Genomic DNA, 23,302 nt, shown 5'->3' with positions numbered 1-23,302 from the left:
CTGGCTCCTCGTTTCATCCGGAAACCGGCGGGCCGGCAGGAAATGACGAAGGCAGAGGTCGTCCAGGTCCGTTCGGCGACCGGGCCCCGCGCGTCCGGCGACACTCCGAGGGGAAAGAGCCCCGAGCGGAGCAGCCTGGCCGCGTGCCGCCTCCCGAGCCAGCAGCGTGAGTGGACCCGCGTCTCCGCGCCTCCCGGGCCCGAGGCGGGGCCGCGTCACCCGGCCCCGCCCCCTCGCCCGCGCGCCGCCCCGCCCCGCCCCGCCCTCACCGCCGGGGCCTCGCGCGGGAGGGGGAAGGGACCGCTGCCCGCCGCGCGTTGCCGGACGGGGGCCCTGATCCTAGCCGGTGCCGCGAGCCTCTCAGGGTCGTGAGGAATAGTGAGGCTCCGAGTGCGGGCCATGCGGGCGATACACCGAGGCAGCCGCGCCGGCGACCGGGGACGGTGCCGTCGCGCGCGGGTGTGTTCGGATCGCGCAGGGTTTCGCAGCCTGCGAGCGGCGAAGCGCCAAAGCCGTCCCGGCAGCTCCGGGGGCGGCCGTGGTCGCTTCCTGGGAGGGGGTTCTACTCTGTCCCCCCGCGGCTGGATTTCTCTCCGGGAGGAGCGGGTGTCGCACAGCCGGGGGCGCGACTGGAGGGGCTCAGGTTTGGGTGTCAGGTGCATGGGACAGCCCTGGCCTGTGCAACTTGGGGCAAGTTACGTAACCACCACTCCCACCTTCCCGGTTTCTTCTGTAAAACGGAGCTTCAGGACCTCCGGCAGAAATGCAGCATGCGGACTGCCCTACTGGTGAACCCCACACACTGCCTCCTTCCTCTTGGTTGAAGGCCTGTTACCTCGTACCCTTCTGATTCAGGGGCTCAAACCTTCAGTGTTTCAGAGGACAGAGAAAGGAAATTACATTTACGCGGTGGGTTGTGTTGTAAGGCACTGCGTAAATGATTCTAATCCGAATTTGTATTCAGATAGCAAAGCTCTGAGAGGCCAAATGAGGCGTAATGACAAGTGCTACACAATTTTAGAACCACCTAGATATGGAGTCAGGAACCTGAAATCAGGAAACGGATTTTAAAACTTAGGATATAATCACTTGATCCCTTGAAAATTTTCACCTAGTTCTCAACTTAAAAGTTAATCAAACTAAAACTAACCCCTTAGTTGCTATATTTTGGGAACTCTGTCTCTGGATACTAATGTTTTACTTGGATCTTAATTCAGCTCATCCTAGAATTTCCTTACCGAAATTGTTCAAGCATTAGTGTCCAGGAAAAATATGTGAAAAAAGTTCAGTTTTCTCAAAAGAGCCCTCAATGACGATCTAGGCACATGGCTTGCTACCTTAGTGATCTTGCTGAAATATTAACTTCCCAGGAATGCACCATTGTAATGCCCATGGGCATTTTGCTTTAGAAGAAGGCTGTGGTGGTAGGAAGTAACTACTTAGCAAGTATGTATGTGTACACTTGGTTAGACTGTAGCGTGCTGGGAGGTGACGGTCATAGTTCAGGCCACATGTGGGCCATGGGTCTGCACTATGACTCCTCACAAGGCCATTCCTTATTCCTGGCAGTCTCGCAAAGTCGTGCCATTGGTCATGTTGGAGGACTGGGCAGGAGAGGCCTACCCTCAGTGCAAATCTTTCACAACTACAGTACTAAAAATAATTCAAGTGCGTGTCCCTGGAACTGTGGAATGGCAGTGTCATTGCATACCAATGATGTTGTATAATACATGTTGTTTCATTCATGTTAAAATTTTACCATTCTGGGTCAGTAGTAATTCAAAATCCTTCTCTAAATACTTTTCAAGACCGACATATTTGTAGCAGGATGAAGACAAGCTCTGTAGGAATATACCCCTTATTAAGTGGCCCATGAACAGAATTTTGTGAGAAATTGAAGCAAGAAATTAACCTGGGTCAGATCCATTCAGGTGTTAGAAAACAGGTCAGAAACACTTCCGTAATTTGCAGGTAAAGGACACCTGAAAAATGTTCTAGTGGCCATTGCTGTATGTCCCCTATTTCTTCCTGAATTTAACAGCTCCCAACCCAGAAACCTACCACCCTTGTGGCATAATTGTCTGTGGCCTTCTGCAGCATCTCAAATCAGACACTCAATGTCATCTCTTTTTGCCCAAAACACATTCCTTGTTGTTACTTTTCAGCACCAGCAAAATTCTAGATTCCATAAATCATAAAGATAATTATAGTCTCTTGTCTTCCAAAAGTTTCCATTTCTAAAATAGACTGATTACTTACTATGAATCATAATGTTACTTTCAGAGAAATTCTGGAGTTTAGTTGTAGGAAATAAGAATTAAAACTGTGAATATACCAAATTGCCCCTTGTCTTCCTCTCTCTCAAAAAAAAAATCTGTAGTCAGTCTTTCATATCAAGGAATTGGGTCTGGTGTGATGTTTAAATAATATTTAGATCTTATGTCTATAAATTTTTATGATTTAAAATAAATTGTTTTTATTAATACTTGGCTAATTTTCACAAGACCAATCTTTATATTCATCGGACACCAATAGGTCTTTTAAAGTTTTCACTCTCGACCTCAGTGTCTAGAAGCTAAGTTATATGATCATTCATGACACTCACTTTATCATAAATGAATACAATATGTCCCCAAACATCTGACAAAAATTTCAGATGTCAGAACAGTGAAACATGCCACCTGGCCTAAGAGCAAACTTATGGAAGAATTTTATTCATTTTTATGCAGAGGTGAGCTATAGGAAGGAAAACAGACATTTCCCTTAATGCACACTTATTAACTTACTAAGCCAGATCTACATTACAGGACATTTTGGAGGCTTACAGGAGATTGGAAGATATTTTAGTGCAAGAATGTCTGCATTGCCTTCATTGTTGTGGGATGTCTAGAGAAAAATTGCAAAACAATTTCTTGGACTTTTCAGATACTCTTTTTCTTGGAATTAGAAAATGACTGTCTTATTCTTAGAAACTACAGTACATTGATCACCTATCACTTGTTCAGTTTTTCTCCTTCTTATAGAATGTCTTAAAAATGCTTTTGGGTTTTTTTCCCATAGTAGGTCATTTTACTTATTAGACTTACCTTTTATGTCCAACAGAAGGGAGGCACTTTCTCTTCAAGGAAAAATTCAACTAACTCTCAAACACAAAGAGGAAACCATTACTCTTATACTTGCTGTTTGATACACTGGCTCTTACCATTCTTACTTTCTGTGGAAATGTCCAAAGAATCCATTTCCTTGAATAGAAGTCACAGCTGTGTAAATAGCAAAAAGTAACTTTTTATCCCATAGCTTCTTTCAAGCATATTTGGCCAGGAGGCCAAAACTAGATAAAGCTTCCAACATTTTCCACTCGCTGGAGAGGCCAGTGGAAGAGCATTGCGAGGGCAGTCTTGTCTTTTCTAGGGTGCCATCATGAGCATGACAGGATATTTTTTAACATCACGGCCAGTTTGGGTCTGTGTTTTAAAATATTTGGGTGCTTTTGGGCACCTGGGTGGCTCAGTCGGTTAAGGGTCTGCCTTCAGTTCAGATCATGATCCCAAGGTCTTGGGATCAAGTCCTATATCAGGCTGTCCTGCTCTCCCTGCTTCTGCTCTCTCTCTCTCTCTCTCTGTCAAATAAATAAATAAAATTTAAAAATAAATAAATAAAATATTTTGGTACTTTTATCTGGTGATAGTTACAGTTCAAAAGCTGGACAGTAACATTTCAGCCATATATCCTTTTTGTTATCTTTTCGTAATTGGGGTTTTAAACTCCAGTTTTCACCTTCATGCAGAAAACAAAATGTTTCAAAATTAAAAATAAGGGGAAATATGTTACTTGCCCTAGTTATGTAGGCCAGGAGTTGGCAAACTTTTTCTTAAAGGGCCAGGTGGTAAATATTTTTGGCTTCAAGGGCTGGGAAGCAAAAAGTAAGGATATTATACAGGTACATTTTACATTTTAATTATTTAAAGTGTATCTGTGTAGACCTGTAAAACCATCTCTAGCCCCTGAGCCATCCAAAAGCAGGTGGCAGGCTGGACTTGGCCAGCAGGCCTTCTGTTTGCCAGCCCCTCCACAAATGGTCTTCCCAGCACTAACGGAAACCCTCCTCCCTTCTCTTTCTCCCAGCCCCATGCCTGCAGGTTACAGGGTGATGGGGGACGATGGCTCTATGGATTACAGCGTTCACGAGGCCTGGAACGAAGCCACCAATGTCTACTTGGTAGTGATCCTTGTTAGCTTTGTCCTCTTCATGTATGCCAAGAGGTAATTGTTTTAGTGTTTCAGGGTTGGAAAGAAAGTGGGCGTTTCAAAAGTTCACATGTTTGTTTGTTCCAAATTAAATGCACACAAATAATTTCATCAGTATTTTTGTTCCTGCTAGGGAAGTACTGTCTCCTTGGGTCTGTTCTCGAGCTCTGGATGCCAGTTTGGCTTTGAAGAGCCCGTTGCTTTAAGATTTGGTGTCCAGCTCTGGGCACCCTGACCGGCTTTATATTATATATATTATATACATTAAATATATAACATATTATATATATATGTGTGTGTGTGTGTATATACACACACGTACATACACATATACACATATATTATATTTCTAATATAGCTTAGTTTGACCATCCAGCCTGGGTTTACTGTTCCTGAAATGCAGAAACTCAAATTCCTATGTTTTTAGCAATTCTCTCCTCACACATTTTAAGCTTTCCCTTCTGATTCTTGTACACAACCATATGATAGCACTTACTGAATTATAATGGTATTACCTGATGACTTGTCTGTCCCTTCCACAAAAACTCCAGTTCCTTCAGAACAAGGACTTTGACCTTTAACCTTTGTGTCCCTGGCATGCCACATAGTGTAAATCCTCAATAAATATTTCCTGCTTTAATTCCAGATGTTGTAGCATAATTTATTCTTTTCCATACTCCCTGGCTCCTTTCTTTTAAATACCAAAAAAAAAAAAAAAAAGAAAAAGAAAAAGGGTGGGTGCTTTGAAGAAGAAAGGCAGTTTTAGTTGGATGGAGTCACTTCTCCTTATAGCCACATGCTTCTTGGTATTCTTCACCAAGGTTAAAAAAGCATTCGAGAGTTCGGAGTAATTAGTAATTGAGAAATAATTGATGTTTGGCCTGGGTAGCACCTGCTCTCAGGCAGGCAGTTTTGCCCTTCTGGGCCACATGACCCACCTTACTCCCCAACCCCCCCCACCCCCGCCTCCTGCCCCATCTGGATTGTCTGGCCCATTGACAGCCTGGCCTCAGGGGTGGCTGAGAGAAGGCTCCACAGGTAACAGGTTTTCTCCAAAAATAGCCACCACTTCCTCCCCACCATCCTGTTTTAAAAACAGAGACACTGTTGTTGATTTTAAGTAGATGGATCCACTAAGGCCATGCTATTGTATTTAAGAAATACAGTGATTCATTATTTTCCAAAATTAAGATCTACTCACATTCTGTTTATTCTCTAACCCTGTAATTTAGCTTTATTTGGATGACACCAGAGGGAGGAGAAAAATAAGATATTTTCTAGTTGGTGCATTTTGCCATAGAATACTTGATTTTTGGAGGGGTGCAGGAGTAGAAGCACAGTGGAGGTATGTGACTTTGTTATATGAAGTGGCTGTGTTCAGCTTTCTTCGATTTCTTCGAGCTCTGTGGCCTTACACATATAACTGCATACTTTTTAGTTAGGGGAAGAAAACTGGAGCCAAGGAAGCATCTCACAGAGACAGAGGATGAGCTCATTGTTACTTAAGTCCTTTTAACGTAGCTTCTAATTACTATAGTCCTGAGTCCATTACAGACCTGCAGCTATTAGTATAAATCTCTCTTTCGTATTGGTTTTGTGTTGTAGGAATAAAAGGAAAATTATGAGGATATTCAGTGTGCCACCTACAGCAGAAACTTTATCAGAGCCCAGCTTTTATGACACAATGAGCAAAATCCGTTTAAGACAACAACTGGAAATGTATTCCATCTGTAAGTATATTCTGTGTTGAAAGGAGGCATGTTTAAAAATCGATTTTTTGGAATTGAATTCAATTAGCAAAAATTATCAGAAAGAGTTGGTAATGAAAACTTAGTGCCTCTTTTAGATGCTCAGAGCAGTATTAGCAAAGGCAGATCTGCCGTGAAATTGACGCTTCAGGACTCCTTGCTTGTACAGGGCCTATCCAGGACCCTGAGAATAGCCCTAGAAAGGTGCTCATATGATGATATTTTTATAAATTTTGCAAAAATTCAATATTTGAACCATTAGTTAAAACTGCTGTCTCTGCCTGCTCCAATCTGCCCTCTTCTGCACTTCCCCTCATGTGGAGTAGCATTGAAGAAACCAAGAGTGTTTGGGGATCTGGCTGAGGTTGAGTTGGACCCACTTTGGTTTGGGTTTGAATTTTGTATTTGTGGAGTTTGCAGGCATTTCCATTAGAACTGAATCACTGCAAGCCAAAGCAAAATAAGAATGACTTGCAGGGGCGCCTGGGTGGCTCATACTGTTAAGCCTCCAACTCTTGATCTCCATGCTACGCCTGAAGCCTACTTAAAACAACAACAACAACAACAAACAAAACAAAACAAAAACCAACAGCTTACAAGAATATGGCATGTGATATCAATGTGCAAGGCCAGAGTTCATGTCTTATTATTAATAAGTCAGATAGTACTAAACACCATGAGTATGTATGTCAGGGACAAGAAATAAAGTTTAAAATATATGGAGCCAGAATGAATTGTATGCCTAAGCCACAGCCTTTTGTGCCACCATTTAAAAGAATGAATTGTGGTTGGGCGCTTGGGTGGTTTAGTTGGTTAAGTGTCTGCCTTCAGCTCAGGTCATGATCTCAGGGTCCTGAGATCGAGCCCCACAACGGGGTCCCTGCTCAGTGGGGAGCCTGCTTCTCCCTATCCTTCGGCCTGTCCCCTCTATTCATGCATCCCCTCTCTATCTCAAATAAATAAAAATCTTTTTAAAAGATTAAAAATTTTTTTAAAAAGAAAGAGTAGTAGTTTCCAAGGTGTATTATGAAGTGAGAAGAGCAAGATAAAATAGTATATATACCAGGATGCTACTCTTTTAAAATCAAATGACCAAAATATCCCTTGTGTTATCTATGTGTAATATAAATGTCCTATGTAACCATGGAAGCATGGAGGAAGGCTCGGAAAGATACGCGTCAGATTATTAACGTACATTACCTTGTGGGACTGTGTGGGATTTAAGGGGAAAAGACTGGACATTTTTAAAAGACGTCTACAGTAAAAAGTCAGATGTGTGTGTGTGTGTTTGTATAGAAAGAAAGAAGAGGGGCACCTGGGTGGCTCAGTGGGTTGGAGCCTCTGCCTTCGGCTCAGGTCATGATCTCAAGGTCCTTGGATCGAGTCCCGCATCGGGCTCTCTGCTCTGCAGGGAGCCTGCTTCCTCCTCTCTCTCTCTGCCTGCCTCTCTGCCTACTTGTGATCTGTCTCTGTCAAATAAATAAATATTTAAAAAAAAAAAAAAAAAAAAAAGAAAGAAAGAAGAAAGGATGATCACCCAAGATATCACTAAGTATATATCTTGGATGGAATGGAATTTTAGGTGAAAAATAGAAAATAGAAAAATGAAATATAATTTATTTATTATTATTTTTTAATAAACATATAATGTATTATTAGCCCCAGGGATACAGGTCTGTGAATCGCCAGGTTTACACACTTCACAGCACTCACCATAGCACATACCCTCCCCAAAATGAAATATAATTTCAATCTAAAAAAAATAGAAAAATAGAAAAATGTGTGTGTACACATATACATATCATACATATCATATGTGTATACACATACACATATCTTTAAATAAATAAATACTTTATTTATTTATTTGACACAGAGAGGGAGTGATCCCAAGTAGGCAGAGAGGCAGGCAGGGTGGGGGGAAGCAGGCTCCCCGCTGAGCAAGCAGAGAGCCCAATGTGGGAATCCATCCCAGGACCCTGAGATCATGACCTGAGCCGAAGGCAGAGGCCTAACCCACTGAGCCACCCAGGCGCCCCAGAACTTCTAAAGTCTTAAGCACAAATTTTACCTTAACTAGTGACAGCAGTTCCTTGACGGGAAGGAACTGGGTGGTAGCTGCAGGACCTATCAGGTAGGAAGGAGATAAGCTTTTTACTGTTTCCTTTGTTCCTTTCGCATTTTGTACCATCCGCCTATGTTACCAGTTCAAAATAAGAAGTAACATTTAACATAGCAGCATTATCTCAATAGCCAAAAGGCGGAAGCAACCGAAGTGTCCTTGACAGATACGTAACATGTGGTAGAGAAATACAGTCGGATGTCATTCAGTCTTCAAGAGGAAGGAAATTCTGACACATGCTACAGCACAGATGAACCTAAGGACATTATGCTTCACAATTATTCTTATGAAGACAAATAAGCCAGTCACAAAAGAACACATATTTTACTTGTTGGAGGCAAATTCGCAGAGATGAAAGGTAGAAAGGTGGTTGCCAGAGGCCTGGGGAACAAGGAGTGGGGAGTTCTTGTTTCATGGGTGTGGAGGTCAGTTTGGGCTGATCGGAAGAGTTCTGTGGATGGCCGGTGGTTATGGTTGCACAGCACTATGAACTGTACACTTAGAAATAGATACAAATGGATGGGCGCCTGGGTGGCTCAGTGGGTTAAAGCCTCTGCCTTCGGCTCAGGTCATGATTCCAGGTTCCTGGGATCGAGCCCCGCATCGGGCTCTCTGCTCCTCGGGGAGCCTGCTTTCTTCTCTCTCTCTCTGCCTACTTGTGATCTCTGTCTGTCAAATAAGTGAATAAAATCTTAAAAAAGAAAAGAAAAGAAAAGAAAAGAAAAGAAGTAGTTATAATTGGCAATATTTGTGTGTATTTTACCACAAAAAGAAAAGTTCCTTAAAAAAATTTAAATACTAAAAAATAAAATGAATGTAGAGGCAGAAGCTCTATATGGAAAATTATAAAACATTAAGTTTCCATGCATGCCCAGTCAAAATGAAGTTATTTCCTAGCAGTAATACACTCAATAACACAGTCTATACTATCATAAACTAAGTATAGAGGTTTTTTTCTTCTTTGATGGCAATGCCATAAAATATAACTTATCAGAATCCCTGTGTTTATAAGGTGTGCTAGTTTTCTGCTGCTGCTGTAACAAATTACTAAAAATCCTGTAGCTTCAAACATCGCAAATGTGTGATGTTACAGTTTTGTAGTGTAGAAGTCCTACAACAGTCTGAAACCAAGGTGTCAGCAGAGCCCTCTTTCTGGAGGTTCTAGAAGAGAGTCTGTAACTTTGCCTTTTCCAGCTTCTAGAGGCCACCCACATTCCTCTGCCTCCATCTTGGGAGCCAGCAGCATTTAATCTTTTGGATCATTCTTCCTTTTTTTGTAGTCTTTCTCTGCACTTAGGAAAGTGAGGCCCATGTGATTTTTGAGGCCCATATGATTAGGATGGGCCAGATAATACAGGGTACTCTCTCCCTCACAAGGTCCTTACCTTAATCACATCTCCAAAGTCCTGTTTGCCCTGTAAAGTAACATATTCATAGATTCTGGGGACAAGGATGCAAACATCTTTAGAAGCCATTTTTCTTTTAAATAGTATATGTGTGGGGCTCCTGGGTAGCTCAGTCGTTAAGCAGCTGCCTTCAGCTCAGGTCGTTATCCCAAGGTCCTGGGATCAAGCCCCCCACCAGTCTTCATGCTCTGCAGGGAACCTGCTTCTCCCTCTCCCACTCACCCTGCTTGTGTTCCCTCTCTCGCTGTGTCTCCCTCTGTCAAATAAATATGTAAAGCCTTTAAATAAATAAATAAATAAATATTATATGTGTGGATTTGCACATTTTATGAATTCCCTCACAGTGGCTCTTTCTTAGTGTTTGTGACCTATCTAGTCCTGACAGTCTGGCAGTTCAAGAGGAAATAACAAAAAATTCTTTTTCTTAAAGAGGATTCCCGGGCGCCTGGGTGGCTCAGTTGGTTGAGCAACTGCCTTCGGCTCAGGTCACAGTCCTGGAGTCCTGGGATCGAGTCCCGCATCGGGCTCCCAGCTCCATGGGGAGTCTCCCCTTCTCCCCCTGATCTTCTCGCCTCTCATGCTCTCTCTCACTGTCTCTCTCTCAAATAAATAAATAAAATGTTTAAAAAAAAAAAAAAGAGGATTCCCAAAATTGTACAAACTTTAGGCCACAAAAATTTGGATGCACCCTGAGTAGAATAAATAAATAGTATCTCTTTCTTGGCTAGTAAAAACTTAAAGAAGAGAGTGAAAAGTTTTAACATTCACAAAGATTTTAACTCCATACTTTGTCTAGTTGCAGGTTAAAACCATTCTTCTTCAATAAACATTTCTCAGAAGTACAGAAAGGATGCAGAATGCCTATCTGTTTTTCTTCTAGTTTATATCAATGACAGCATTCAATAATAAGTCTCTTAGACTCAAAAGTTGAAATACAAATTCCTTATGATGTGGACAAAAGTAGTATTATTAACTTATCTTAAGGTGGAAGTGGGAGATAAGAAAGAAGGAAATTATAAAATGTTAATTTAACTTGGGGTGCCTGGATGGCTCAGTCGGCTAAGTATCTGACTGTTGATTTTGGCTCAGGTCATGATCTCAAGGTTGTGAGATCAAGCCCCACATCAGGCTCCATGTCCAGTGCATTCTGCGTGCCCTTTTCCCTCTGCTGCTTTCCCCTCCCTCCCCGCAACTCGTGCACACACACTCTCTCTCAAATAAATCAACAAAATCTTTTTTAAAAAATGTTAATTTTAATAGCTTCATTAAAAAATTATTTTAGGGGCACCTGGGTGGCTTATTGGCCTCTGCCTTCAGCTCAGGTCATGATCCCAGGGTCCTGCATCAGGCTCTCTGCTCAGCGGGGAGCCTGCTTCCTCCTCTCTCTCTGCCTGCCTCTCTGCCTATTTGTGATCTGTCAAATGAATAAATAAAATCTTTAAAAAAATTATTTTAAAGCTCTGAATAATCTTGATATACAAATAATAATAAATATATAAAAATGGATATCAGCAGTATTGAGAAATGAGAGGATCACAAAATATAATAAATTTTCTCTAATAAAAAATTATTTAATTCAAAGCTAATTCTTTACTGAGAATCATGGCTGTGATTTAATGATGTTAGCTAATAATTATTTTTCACTTTTTATTAATTTTATCTCTTTCTTTTGTTGTTGTGTTTTGTTTTGTTTTTGAATAGCAAGGAAGTATGACTATCAGCAGCCACAAAACCAAGCTGACAGCGTGCAACTCTCGTTGGAATGAAATCACAGAAAACGAACAACATAAGTAATGGTTCAGCAGTCTGGTAGTAAGCTCCTAAGTATACTAAATCATGGACAGCATATTTTTTTTCCAAACCTTATGTCCCTAAAATCACTTCACTTGTCATTTCTCTCAGTTTTATTTTTCGCCAAGTCATTTATTATACCAAAAAAGAGGGAAGGGGAAACAGGGGAAGCACAGACTGTAACCAGGGATGGTGATTTTACCTTGTGAAGACCTTTTATTTCTTCAGGATACAGTCAGTGAGGAATAGAAATACATCTTTGGAAGTGACACTGGAGAGTATGCCACTGTGATTTAAACATTTTTGTGAAATTCAAAAATAAAAATCCAGTCCTTGGAAGATTATCATCCTCTTCAGTCGTATTCTGTGATGAATGTAATACAGGTAGTGGACAAATTTGGGTTCTCACTGCTGTCCTTACTGCACGTTAATTGAATTAACGATCTTCACTGCTTCCGAACTTGTGCAGGAGACTGTCTTTTCTACTCTCTGCTAATTGTGGAAGCTTTCTGTGATTGGAATATTTTCCCTTCATTGTGTGCTCAGGAACTTGTTTGCTTTTTTTTTTTTTTTAAATCCTCCAGTTTCACCCCATCAGAACAGTCTTCTTTGGACCATGTTGGAGGCATGCCACTGAATAATATACACCTGTATACTGGTGTTGGCAACTTGCTTCTTGGCCGTGTAACTCTCAAGTTTAATGTGATCGGTTCCTTACACTTTTCTATTCTAGCATAATTAAACTTCCCTGAAAACTCTCCTGTCTTGTACCGTACACTGAAATGTTTTTACCTAGTTTTTCAAGTTTATTTAAATAAAAGTTTGTGGAAGCTAGTGACCGGGAAGTTTACCTGTCCCCATCACTGTCATAGAATTCATTTTTGAATCAAAGCTCGTCTTGATTTTAAGAGTTAGAGTTAATATTTCAAGCATTGTTTCCTTTTCCCTTTATAATTGTGAAGTAAAGAACATAAATTTTAAATGGAAAGATTTAGACCAAATAAAATTATGGAGGGAAATTGCATTTGCTTTTAAATTTTATTATTCAAAAATGTCTTTCTTGTACAAGGTGAATTGTTGACCAAATGGAATAACTCTTTCTTGACTCACAGAAGGGTTTGAATGCACTACCAATACATACACTGAAAAACTAACTTCAGGACTGTAAGCAGTTAAAATTATGGGCAGGAGGTCGCAGAGCAGCAAGGGGACAATCTTCTTAAACTCTGCTTTGCTCTTGGGAAAGCCACTTTATATTTCTGTGAACAGAAACTATAATCAGGAGCAGGAGCAGTTTCCTTGTATCATTGACATGTTGCACAATCTGGACAAATTACAAAAACTGACCATCTCAGATGATCTGTAAAATAGTGGACATAAGTAAATGTAAGTCCCAGTGAAATTGACTGTGGTTTGTTTTTGGTTTGCCTCCACTAGCTACAGTCAAAACCAAAAGGTGGTAGATCCTTTGGTGAGCATCAAACCTTGGCAAGGGAGAGGATGAATTCCTCCCCATTTTTTCTCTAAAGCCAACTGATGGGAATCACACCCCAACCCCCCACCCCCCACCGGCAGGAACAACAGTGAGTCTGCCTTTGAAGTTGTTTCTCTGCTTCAACAGCTGAGCTGGGAAAGGGCTGGAAGGCCTGCAGCCACACTTCAAAGCCACACCAGCTGATAGTACCGCTTCTCCTCTCCCTACCCCCAGCCCACTCATCCAAGGGTTCAGTGAAACTATTTTCTTTGGAAGAAAACTGGAATGACTAATAAACTGGTAACTAACACTTGTGTTCTCCTTTTCCTCCTTTCTTCTCTTTTTAACGCATAAGATCTTCAGCAGGAAGGCTTCATGGTGGTAAATCACTGGGTGTTTAGCTAGCGCTGGCCAGGCCAGCCACACTAAAGGAAGGAGTTAGCCTCCAGAGGGCACAGGTGTTTGTTATTGATCTATACAGGTGGAAGTCTTTATGATTCATAAATGAAATGCAGAGTTGATCATGAAATTGTTGTAATGTCAGAACTATTTTAAGGCTGGAGACGAAATAGATAAAATTATCGTAATAAAAATCATTTCCATGGCTAAGAATACATTTAACTTAGAAAATACAATTAAAGGGGGGGGGAAAGGACAAAAATATATTTTGCGGCGCCAAGTACTTCATTCAACAAGCTGTTGAGGCGTATAGACTCTGTGCTAGCTGTCTGTGATCTAGAGGCTATTCTAGTCTAGTAATAGAATCAGAACTGGAACAGGGGCTGAAAAACCAAATGGAAATAGAAAGGACACTTGGCTCATCTCCAACCTGTATGCAAAACCATGAGCATCACAAAGTGGGAACTCAAGCCTAGTCTTAAATCTGTTTTCCACTGGACAACCCCCCCCCCCGCCCCGCCATTAAAGCCAGAGCCAAACTTACACAAAACTATAAGGCAAGAAAAATATCCCACTCCTCTTTTCGTCCCTCTTCAGCCTCCTGTAAGTCTATGCGCAGCACAGCCTTGAATGAGGATGTGAGAGTAAGGATGACTCAGGAGGCTCCAGAACCAAGGGGGTGAGCCCTACGAACTCCTCAACGCACATGTGGAAACAGCAGCAGCTCCCTCCTGTCCTTGACCTCTCACCCCAAAATAAATGAGGGGCATTTAGCTTTGGATTTCATACTGATGTATTCTCCACCTTTATTTTACTCAGGAATAGTAAAAAACGAAAACCAATTGTATAGACTAGTAACATTCCACATTCCAAGTAGGAAGGGGAGATAAATCCGAGGGAGGCTGCTCACTGTCCAGGCTTATTGGTAGTAGTCGAGCCCCCAGTGTGATGCTGAAGGCCCACTGTGTTCCCTTTTATTTTTGATGTTCCTAGTTCTAGAGTTTCTTCTCTTCCAAACAGAGAAACTACAGAGGTTTCGCTGTAAGGAGTGGCTCTCCATTGCAGGGATTTTTAGGAAAAACATTTTGACACATTCCAAACTAGCTGAAGAAAGTTGGGTTTGGTTTGGTTTGGTCTGGTTCCCTAGTTTCAGGGGTAGAATTTAGTGATTCATGTTAAATATGACACCCAGTGCTCATCTATCAAGTGCCCTCCTTAATGCCCATCACCAATTATCCCTTCCCCTCCCCACCAACCTCCCCTCCAGCGACCCTCCATTTGTTTCCTAGATTTAAGTTTTTTATGGTTTGCCCTACAAATCAAAACCACAATGAGGTATCAGTTCACATGGTCAGAATGGGTAAAATTAACATGTCAAGAAACAACAGATGGTGAGGATACAGAGAAAGGGGAATCTTCTTACGCTCTTGGTGGGAATGCATACCGGTGCAGCCATTCTGGGAAACATTATGGAGGCTCCGCAAAAAGTTGAAAATAGACCTACCCTATGACCCAGCAGTGGCAATACTGGGTATTTGTCCAGAAGATACAAATATAGTGATTCAAATGGGCACATACTCCCAACTGTTTAGAGCAGCAATGTCCACAATAGCCCAACTATGGAAAGAGCCCAGATATCCATTGACAGATGAATGCATAAAGAAAAGGTGATATTATATATATATATATATATATATATACACACATATGTATATATATAGAGAGAGAGAGAGATGAAAAATTTTATATATATATATAAATTATATATATAACTTTATATATATATAAAATATATAAATTATATTTATAACTTTATATATCTATAAAATATATATAGATATATATGAAAAACTCAACTATCAAAAAAAAAGAGATCTTGCCATTTGCGAAGACATAGATGGAGCTAAAGGGTATGATGCTGAGCGACATAACTCAATCAGAGAAAGACAGTTATATGATCTCACTCATGTGGAATTTAAGAAACAAAACATGAACATAGGGGAAGGGAAGGAAAAATAAAATAAGATGAAAACAGAGAGGGAGGTTTTTAACTGCAACCAACTGCTGGTGTTATTAAACTTAACTGAAAATGCATCTGGCCTCAGAAATCAGAATTTCTTTAAAAAATGCGCCATATAAAGGTAAGGTGTTTATGACAGAACAAGCAAATGTATGTTTAACGTATTCATTTGGAGGGAAGTGATTGCAAGTATCTCTGAGTAACATTTTATTCTGAGATTTAGAAAACCAGGCCCATTCAAGTGACTACAATTGAAAACAATTCTTGGATCTCAAAAGCTTTCTAGCACCTAGTATTAGCATAATAACTAGCCCAAAGTAAATGCCTGATAAATACTTGCTGAATTAATTAATTTGCTTGTAACAATTTGTAGAATTGATGTTTTATTTTCATGTTTTTGAAAAGTATTCTGCATCTGGTTTCTTTGAAAGAAAAGACTGTGTTAGTTGTGTGTTTGTGTGTTTTTTTTGCCCGAAGGTATTTCCCAGTCCAATAGCTGAGATAGATAGAATTTAAGTGGAAAGCTACAGTGAAATTGGTTTGAGGAAAAGGACAGAGTTCAGGGCTTCTGGAGAGACTGGAAAGTGAGAAGGAACATCACAGAAAGAAAGGAACCACAGAAAGGGGAACTCCAGAAGCTGCATATAAATATTGACAAGTCCTTGACTAATCCCTGAACTACAAATCTACAATGAGAGACTGGCAGAAAGGAGCCCGGCGGAAAATAAACAGCTAAGAAACTGAAAGAAATAAGCAGAGTCCTCAGGTGCTGCCCACCACAGGAGATAGAGTTTGAGTCCTGCTAAATTGCCTACTAGAACAAAAAGACACTTTTCAGAGGAAGATGACAGAATGTAGAATCTCTGTACCATATCATCCACAATGTTTAATATACACTAAAATAATTACAGGAATGAGAACAACAGGAAAATGAGATCCACAGTCAAGAAAAGAGATGGGACAATGTGGTCCATAGTCAAGACAAAAATAGTCCATATAAACTGGCTCCAAGACAACCCAGATGTTGAATTAGCAGACAAGGACTTTAATGTAGCCATTCACATATGTTTAGATAAATGGAATTGAAAGGCTTTCTCAGTAGCAGATTTGCTGTACAAGAAATACTAAGGGAAGTTCTTTGGGCAAAAGAGAAATGATAGCAGACAGAAACTCTTGACATAATGAACAGTCAGGGAGACACAATGATGGTGCTTTTACCAAATGAAGATAAAGAATAGATAGAAGTTTCTTGTGCTATTAGGCTTTTTCTATAAGCTTGAAGGTTGTTTCTTTTTAATTATAGAAAAATATTTGTAAATCAATTTCTTGGTAAATCAGATTCTTTTCTGTGCATGTCATTCCAACCATCGGCAAAACTGAAAAACAGACAAGGTGTCCAAAGGGCTCTGAGACATGCTTCTTTCTTCTCTACTTCATCCCACGGCTCTCGATATTCTGTTCTCCATCAAAATCTACTGCTAAGATAGAAGCTAATACACACTTCCACAAAGGAATAAATGGCTGATAACAATTAAAATGTTACTTCTCATGGGGCAGTTGTTCTGCATTTTAACAGAGTCTTTAACTGGAGAGATATGAAGATTTCAGACATTACAGAGCAGCGATAATTTTTAGGGATAAGAGGCTTTATGGCCTCTTATGGCCTCATATCATATAAGCCATTAGCTAAACTCCGCCTATTCATTTAGCTACCATTTCCAATTCTGTTCTCCTGCATCCTTCCATTTTAGTTCAGCAATCAGAATTCACCTTTTCCCCATCAAAATTGTTAAATGCATTGGAAATCCTAAAATATATATATATATCTCTGTCAACAAAACAGGTCATAGTCAACTCTCCTTTATTGTCACATCTCTGTAAAGTAACAAGATAGCTGATAACAGCTAATGATCTTTTTTGTTTATAAGATTTTATTTATTTATTTGACAGACAGAGATCACAGAGAGGCAGGCAGAGAGAGAGGGGCAGAGAGCAGAGAGCCCGAAGTGGGGCTCGATCCCAGAACCCTGGGATCATGACCTGAGCCAAAGGCAGAGGCTGTAACCCACTGAGCCATCTGGGCACCCCCCCCGCCCCCGCTTTTAAAAAAGATTTGAATAGTTAATGATCTTTTGAGTATTGTTCTACAAATGAGCCAAAGTGAACAATGTGAATGATTCTTCCAATTCTGAACCTTATAAATATTGTGAAATGTGAAGATTGGATGGGAAGAAGTATCACCAGGGACAAACAGGAGAGGTATGAAGGCAGGTACATAAAAGGGCAATTTCTGACAAACGACTGTGTTTATTAATACTTTTTTTTTAAAGATTTTATTTATTTATTTGACAGAGAGAAATCACAAGTAGATGGAGAGGCAGGCAGAGAGAGAGAGAGGGAAGCAGGCTCCCTGCTGAGCAGAGAGCCCGATGCGGGACTCGATCCCAGGACCCTGAGATCATGACCTGAGCCAAAGGCAGTGGCTTAACCCACTGAGCCACCCAGGTGCCCCTTAGGACTGTTTTTTTAAAAAACAACACAGATACAAGTAATCACTGACTGAGTTCCTTTTCTCTGGTGTCAACTTTTTTCTTTATCTACTAGAGTATCTTTCAATACTAGGTGTTTAACAAATATTTACTTAGTCAGATCAGATCATATCCATAGTTGTGCTATCCCAGGAAGGAGTCAGGCCTGGGGAATAACAGTTTTGAAAGTTTTTTTGTTTTTGTTTTTCCAGTGCAACAGAGGGCTCTTTCTAGAAGTCCAGTGTACTTTGTGGTACAAAGTTGGTTAAACCCCAACAACATATCTTGTTTTATTTTTTATTTTATTATTATTATTATTTTTTAGTGGCTTCAAACAACAAATGGGGCCCCACAGTTGAAGGATTCAAGAGTGTAGCTGGGTGACTCCAGGTCTTGCAGCAAGGAAGGGGCTGCATTCAGCCGAGGCTGCAGAGGCTGCTTCCAAGATGGCTCCCTCACATGACTGTCGGCGGGTGACCTCAGTGCTTTGCCATGTGGACTGTATATATTAATATCCTCCATAAAGCAAAAAGGAGGATGGGTTTTTTTTGTCACAATCTTCCAGAACACAATATATCATATATATTTCAAGCATTACAATGTCTTAAAAATACATAAGTATTTTTCAAGGGGCTCCTTGGTGGCTCAGTCAGTTAGGCATCTGACTCTTGATTTGGGTCATGATCTTGGGAGTTCCGGGACTGAGCTCTGCCATTGGGCTCACTGTTCAGCGGGGAGTGTGCTTGTCTCCCTCTTCCTCTGCCCCTTCCTCTGCTCGCACACTCTCTCGCTCTCGTTCTCAAATAAATAAATAAATCTTTTAAAAAAAGTTTAGCAATTAAACCTCAATTAATTACACCAATGAAAGTGGTGACATGAAAAATCCAAAAAAGCAAACGATCTACAAAAGTTAACTTTTGTTTATTTTTATACATATGCCTTTCCAAATTGATTTTGCTACACCAGTATTTTAATTAGTTTGCAATTTTGTAAATTCATTACACCTAATGATAATGACCAGCAAGTGCACAGCTATCTGAATTCCGAAGGGAAGGCAGCTGTCCTGGGACTGGGACAAGGTTACAGCTAATCTACAAATTCACCAGTTGGTATTCAGACCAATCCTGAGGGGACCAGTTCTGCTTTCTGAAAGCATGGACCTGGCATAGGAGATTGTTTTTACAAAAAAAAAAAATATATTTCTTCTTTTGTTATATTCAAAGCTAGCAAATTACCACAGCAGCACGTCTTTCAATAGTGACTTAAGTCACCATCTTCCACAATCTCTAGTTCTTAAGCAAGACTGAACAGCAAAACATCAATCAACAAAATATTGTTGATTAGAAATCAGTCTTCTGCGGGAGGAACTATGTCAACAGTACAGAACATTGAGGGGCTGCTGGCCTGGCTAATTGCAGCCAAACGTTAGGCACCCTTTTTGGGTCCTCACTGCTCTTACCAACAAATCTTTGGAAAGTTGCTTCCTTTCTTCCTTGAGAATTTTGACCATCAAAGTTCAGCTTCTCTTTTCATCTTCAACACCTGTGAGGTTTTCTGCAGCAGACTGGAGATTGGGTTTTAGAAACACCTGTACCAAGGATGGGTTTTCCTTTATCTACAAATTATACATGAATAAAAGTGGCTGGAAAATTACTTAAAATTTGCTTATTTACTTGCATTCTCCCTTAAGGTTTTGGATGTTTCTGGCTACTTCTTAGGTGCCTTGCTTAATGGTCTGTGGCCAATTGCCATGGTGAAAGAGAATTAATAACAATTCTTACTTCTGTTAACTTAATACTTGTAAAACATACCCTTTATTTATTAAAAAAAAAAAAAAAAGATCCTGGCAAATCTCATCTGCTTTAAAAGGATTAAACAATTTTTAGAAACACTAGTCTGTATTTAGAGCTGTGGAGAAATCTCAGCTGAATGTGTTAACCATCGTATGACAAATGCAGACACTGTTCTGCTCACGGGCAGCTCTGACTGAGCTTGACATTGGCTTTTTCAAGCTGTTTGAGTGTAAATTTAGCTTGAAACAATTCTGAATGGAGTGAAGTCACTTCATGGTCCAAATACTTTTTTTTTCCCTTTAGAACTCTATTATAACTAGTCATTTGGGGCCAATCAAAAGGATTTAGTTCATCCTTCTCCCAAGAAGTTACAATACAATTTGAATTTGATTTTGTTTGTATAAAGTCCCACTTATTACTAAGGCAACTCTACATTTTTTATGTTTCCAGACAATTTTAAAAGCACCAATATAGATTAAAAACTGAACGAGGTAACAGTTTAGTTAATAGAACGCAGAATTTGAAACCTAAGTTCCAGCCTTGTTTTGCTCAGGGCTGTTTTTATCTGAATTTGAGCATATCATTAAGTTTACTAGGCCCCAATTTGTTAAATGGGAATAAGACTGCCTTTACCCCAAGAATGGTCATATTCTTAATGATATGATACCTGAGCTGCTTGGAGGGAAATGTAATGAGCCTTGGCAATATTGTTCTTGCTCAATATTTACTGTGTAACTACTTTATATATTTAAAAGTTTGAAGAATGGGCGCCTGGGTGGCTCAGATGGTTAAGCATCTGCCTTTGGCTCAGGTCATGATCCCGGGTCCCTGGATTGAGTCCAGCATCAGGCTCTCTACTCTTTAGGGACCCTGCTTCTCCCTCTGCCTCTCTCTCTGTCTCCCATGAATAAAAATAAATAAATAAAATTAAAAAATAAATGTAATAAAGTTTGAAGATCAAAATCAGACAAGAATGGAATCCCTAACGCCTCCAGGCCACTAGAGTATGTATTCTCTCTCCCTTTTTTTTTTCTTTTTCAAGATTTTATTTATTTACTTATTTATTTGTTTATTTGAGAGAGAGTGCATGGCGAGCTGGGGGAAGGGGCAAATGGGGAGGGGCAGAGAGAGAATCTTGAGAAGACTTCATGCTGAACCTGATGGAGGGGGTCTCAGGGCCCTGAGACCACAATCTGAGCAGAAATCAAGAGTCAGAGGCTTAACCAACTGAGCCACCCAGGTTCCCCATAGAGTATGTATTCTTTAGCTTTCTGTGCAATACCAGGAAGGCAGTTAGTCAATGAAAACTTATAAAATACATGAATCAAGTAATCCAGACCAAATTGTCATGTTTGAAAACATAGTTAAGTCATCACTTGCTTTAATACATCCAGAACCTTCAGTCTTCTGTCTCATTCTTCAGGTAATGATAATATCTCCATTTTTTCAGAAGGAAATACGGGTGCAGACAAATTAGGTGAGCAGCCCAATGTCAAAAACGAGAATTTTATTCTCTCTTGAGATCCTTTCTGCTCTGTTTCTGTGATCTTTGTAATAGAAACAAAATGATTTGGAGGTTCAAGCACTGTTTCCAGATATTATTGATGGGGAATAATTAGCATGCCTAATTTATTAGCTTTAGTTAAGTCTGTTTGAGATAAAAGTCAAGCAAATGGCAGCAAATAAGTTTTCCTTAACATGTTTTTAAAGTATCACTCCCAAACACTCAAATATAGACAATTCTCTTCGTTTTCTTTGTATTCATTTGACTACCCCATAGTTTATAAATCACATGTCTGTTTTGTACACTTTGTCCCAGACAAGTCTGGGCATGCAAAGATTGTAGCGAGTTTACAAAAGCCACTTAACATATTTGGTTGTCATTTAAATTATGACTTTGAAAACACAGAAGACAAGCTCTTTTACAGTGATAGGCAGGTTTACATAAGTTGCTGCACAAAGTAAGTTCAAAATAACTTCAGTTCATATTGAAAAAGTTATTCTTCCTTTGCCAATCTGCCATAATAGTCTAATATTTTAAAAAACTATCCATGGTAATTATTAAGTATGAAAGGGAGTTTTCGGCACCTCTTCTCCTGTGTATCCTTTCTGTGAGTCACGGAAATTGCAGCCACCAGAGCTTTCTAGGGACGGCCAAATGAAATCTACCTGTTCCTCCAAAGCACTTCCCCTGACACGTTGCACACCAGGGAGAGCAAGCCAAGAGACACAGTCTTAGGAGCACAGATAGGACTTGGGGTTCGTTCCTTTGCTTCACCCAGTATCTCTTTTTGATTTGCTCTAGGTTCTGTTGGTGACTCAAGCATGTTCAGGTTAAAAAGGAAAAAAAAAAGACTCCTGCTGTAGGGCGCCTGGACGTCAGGAGGCATGTGGGGTAGAGCACGCATGTGTCGGAAGGGCCTGCACTGGGAGCTGTGGCCAAGGATACATCCCGCTCTTCCTGCCAGGGGCACCTCTGAGACAGGGAGAACAGAACGACGCCCATCCCAAAGAACTTTTTTCAGAGTTAAATGAAATTCCCAATGTTAACTGCTCAGCATGGTGTCTGACAGAATATGGATTCCGCAAAAGAGTTTTTTTTTTCTTTTTCTTAAGATTTTATTTATTTATTGGGGCGCCTGGGTGGCTCAGTGGATTAGGCCGCTGCCTTCGGCTCAGGTCATGATCTCAGGGTCCTGGGATCGGGTCCCGCATCAAGCTCTCTGCTCGGCAGGGAGCTTGCTTCCCTCTCTCTCTCTCTCTGGCTGCCTCTCTGTCTACTTGTGATTTCTCTCTGTCAAATAAATAAATCTTTAAAAAAAAAAAAGATTTTATTTATTTATTGAATATATATATAGAGAGAGATCACAAGTAGGCAAGAGAGGCAGGCAGAGAGAGAGAAGGAAGCAGGCTCCCCGCTGAGCAGAGAGCCCGATGCGGGGCTCAAACCCAGGACTCTGAGATTATGACCTGAGCCGAAGGCAGAGGCTTAACCCACTGAGCCACCCAGGTACCCAAGAGTTGTTGTTGTAGACTCGTGTTGAGCCAGGCTATATAATTTAGGTTAAGAATAAAGTGAAGCATTCACAAGGATGAATCAAGAAAAAAGGCCATTCTCAGGAGTGAAATATTTTATTACAGGATTTTAAAAATAGTAGCATATAGTAACAGAACTGCATGCATAAAATAACAGGCAAACCTGTTTTAATGAACAAATAAAAACCACTTAGAATTATCATAGCAGAATATACTGGAAAGGAGTGTTAGAGCTACTTGATTTCAATTCTCGCTTTGTCCTTGAGCAAATTTCTTTGTCTTTGATCTTTGGCTTCTTCTCCTATTAAAATCACACATTGCATGGTGTAGTGAGGATAATATATTAAAACTATATTCATGTCTGTCTATCCTATCTTCGTAGCTATCATCTATCTATAGAGAGTATACAGTAAACTATACAGAATCATGAGCATTCCAATATTATCATAAATTTTTTACTCAAATAGGATTTAAAAATAATTTTAAACATGAAAAATTAGTCTGATACATGTAAACATTCTCTTTAAAATTATTTACACTACTGTTTACCTAATCATTTTGTCATTTATATAATTAAAAATTAACCTCAAGGGGGTTGTGATTGTGTTGGGGTGGATGGCAAAGTTCTATTTCTTGGCCTGGGTGGTAATTATAAGGGTGTGTCTGTCTTGAAATTACTCATTGAGCTATATATTTGTTTTCTGTGGATTTTAGTGCCTGTGTTTTATTACACAATA

The 23,302-nt window shown here is 40.2% G+C and overlaps 2 protein-coding genes across 6 annotated transcripts in view; one reads left to right on the top strand and one right to left on the bottom strand.

Moving 5' to 3' along the window:
• SLC20A2 (solute carrier family 20 member 2) overlaps window positions 1-139 on the bottom strand; it is a 107,873-nt gene extending 107,734 nt beyond the window's left edge. For all 4 annotated transcript variants that reach the window (XM_082715165.1, XM_082715170.1, XM_082715168.1 and 1 more), the window contains exon 1: window positions 1-139. The gene's annotated coding sequence lies outside the window, so the exon portion shown is untranslated.
• On the top strand, window positions 40-11,659 carry SMIM19 (small integral membrane protein 19). 2 transcript variants are annotated; one of them, XM_082715235.1, is made up of 4 exons: window positions 40-166; window positions 4,126-4,263; window positions 5,854-5,978; window positions 11,230-11,659. In XM_082715235.1, coding segments are annotated over exons 2-4 (261 nt in total). In that variant the 5' UTR covers window positions 40-166; window positions 4,126-4,129; the 3' UTR covers window positions 11,232-11,659. The 2 variants fall into 2 exon arrangements, with proteins under 2 accessions (XP_082571361.1, XP_082571360.1); XM_082715234.1 differs by having other exon boundaries at window positions 11,226-11,659.
• Window positions 11,660-23,302: the final 11,643 nt, after the last annotated feature.

This window comes from Mustela nivalis, assembly GCF_964662115.1.
Source record: "Mustela nivalis genome assembly, chromosome: 20".
In the NCBI taxonomy this organism is placed as follows: Eukaryota; Metazoa; Chordata; class Mammalia; order Carnivora; family Mustelidae; genus Mustela; species Mustela nivalis.
Note: the sequence above shows the minus strand (reverse complement) of the source record. Positions and strands in the feature narration are given on the sequence as shown.

Bases quoted from the DNA above. Each gene is read 5' to 3' on its own strand.
- SMIM19 (XM_082715234.1), top strand. From the start codon at position 4,130: ATGCCTGCAGGTTACAGGGTGATGGGGGACGATGGCTCTATGGATTAC. The intron at 4,264-5,853 runs GTAATTGTTTTA...TTTGTGTTGTAG, and splicing joins CTCTTCATGTATGCCAAGAG to GAATAAAAGGAAAATTATGA. The intron at 5,979-11,225 runs GTAAGTATATTC...GTTTTTGAATAG, and splicing joins ACTGGAAATGTATTCCATCT to CAAGGAAGTATGACTATCAG.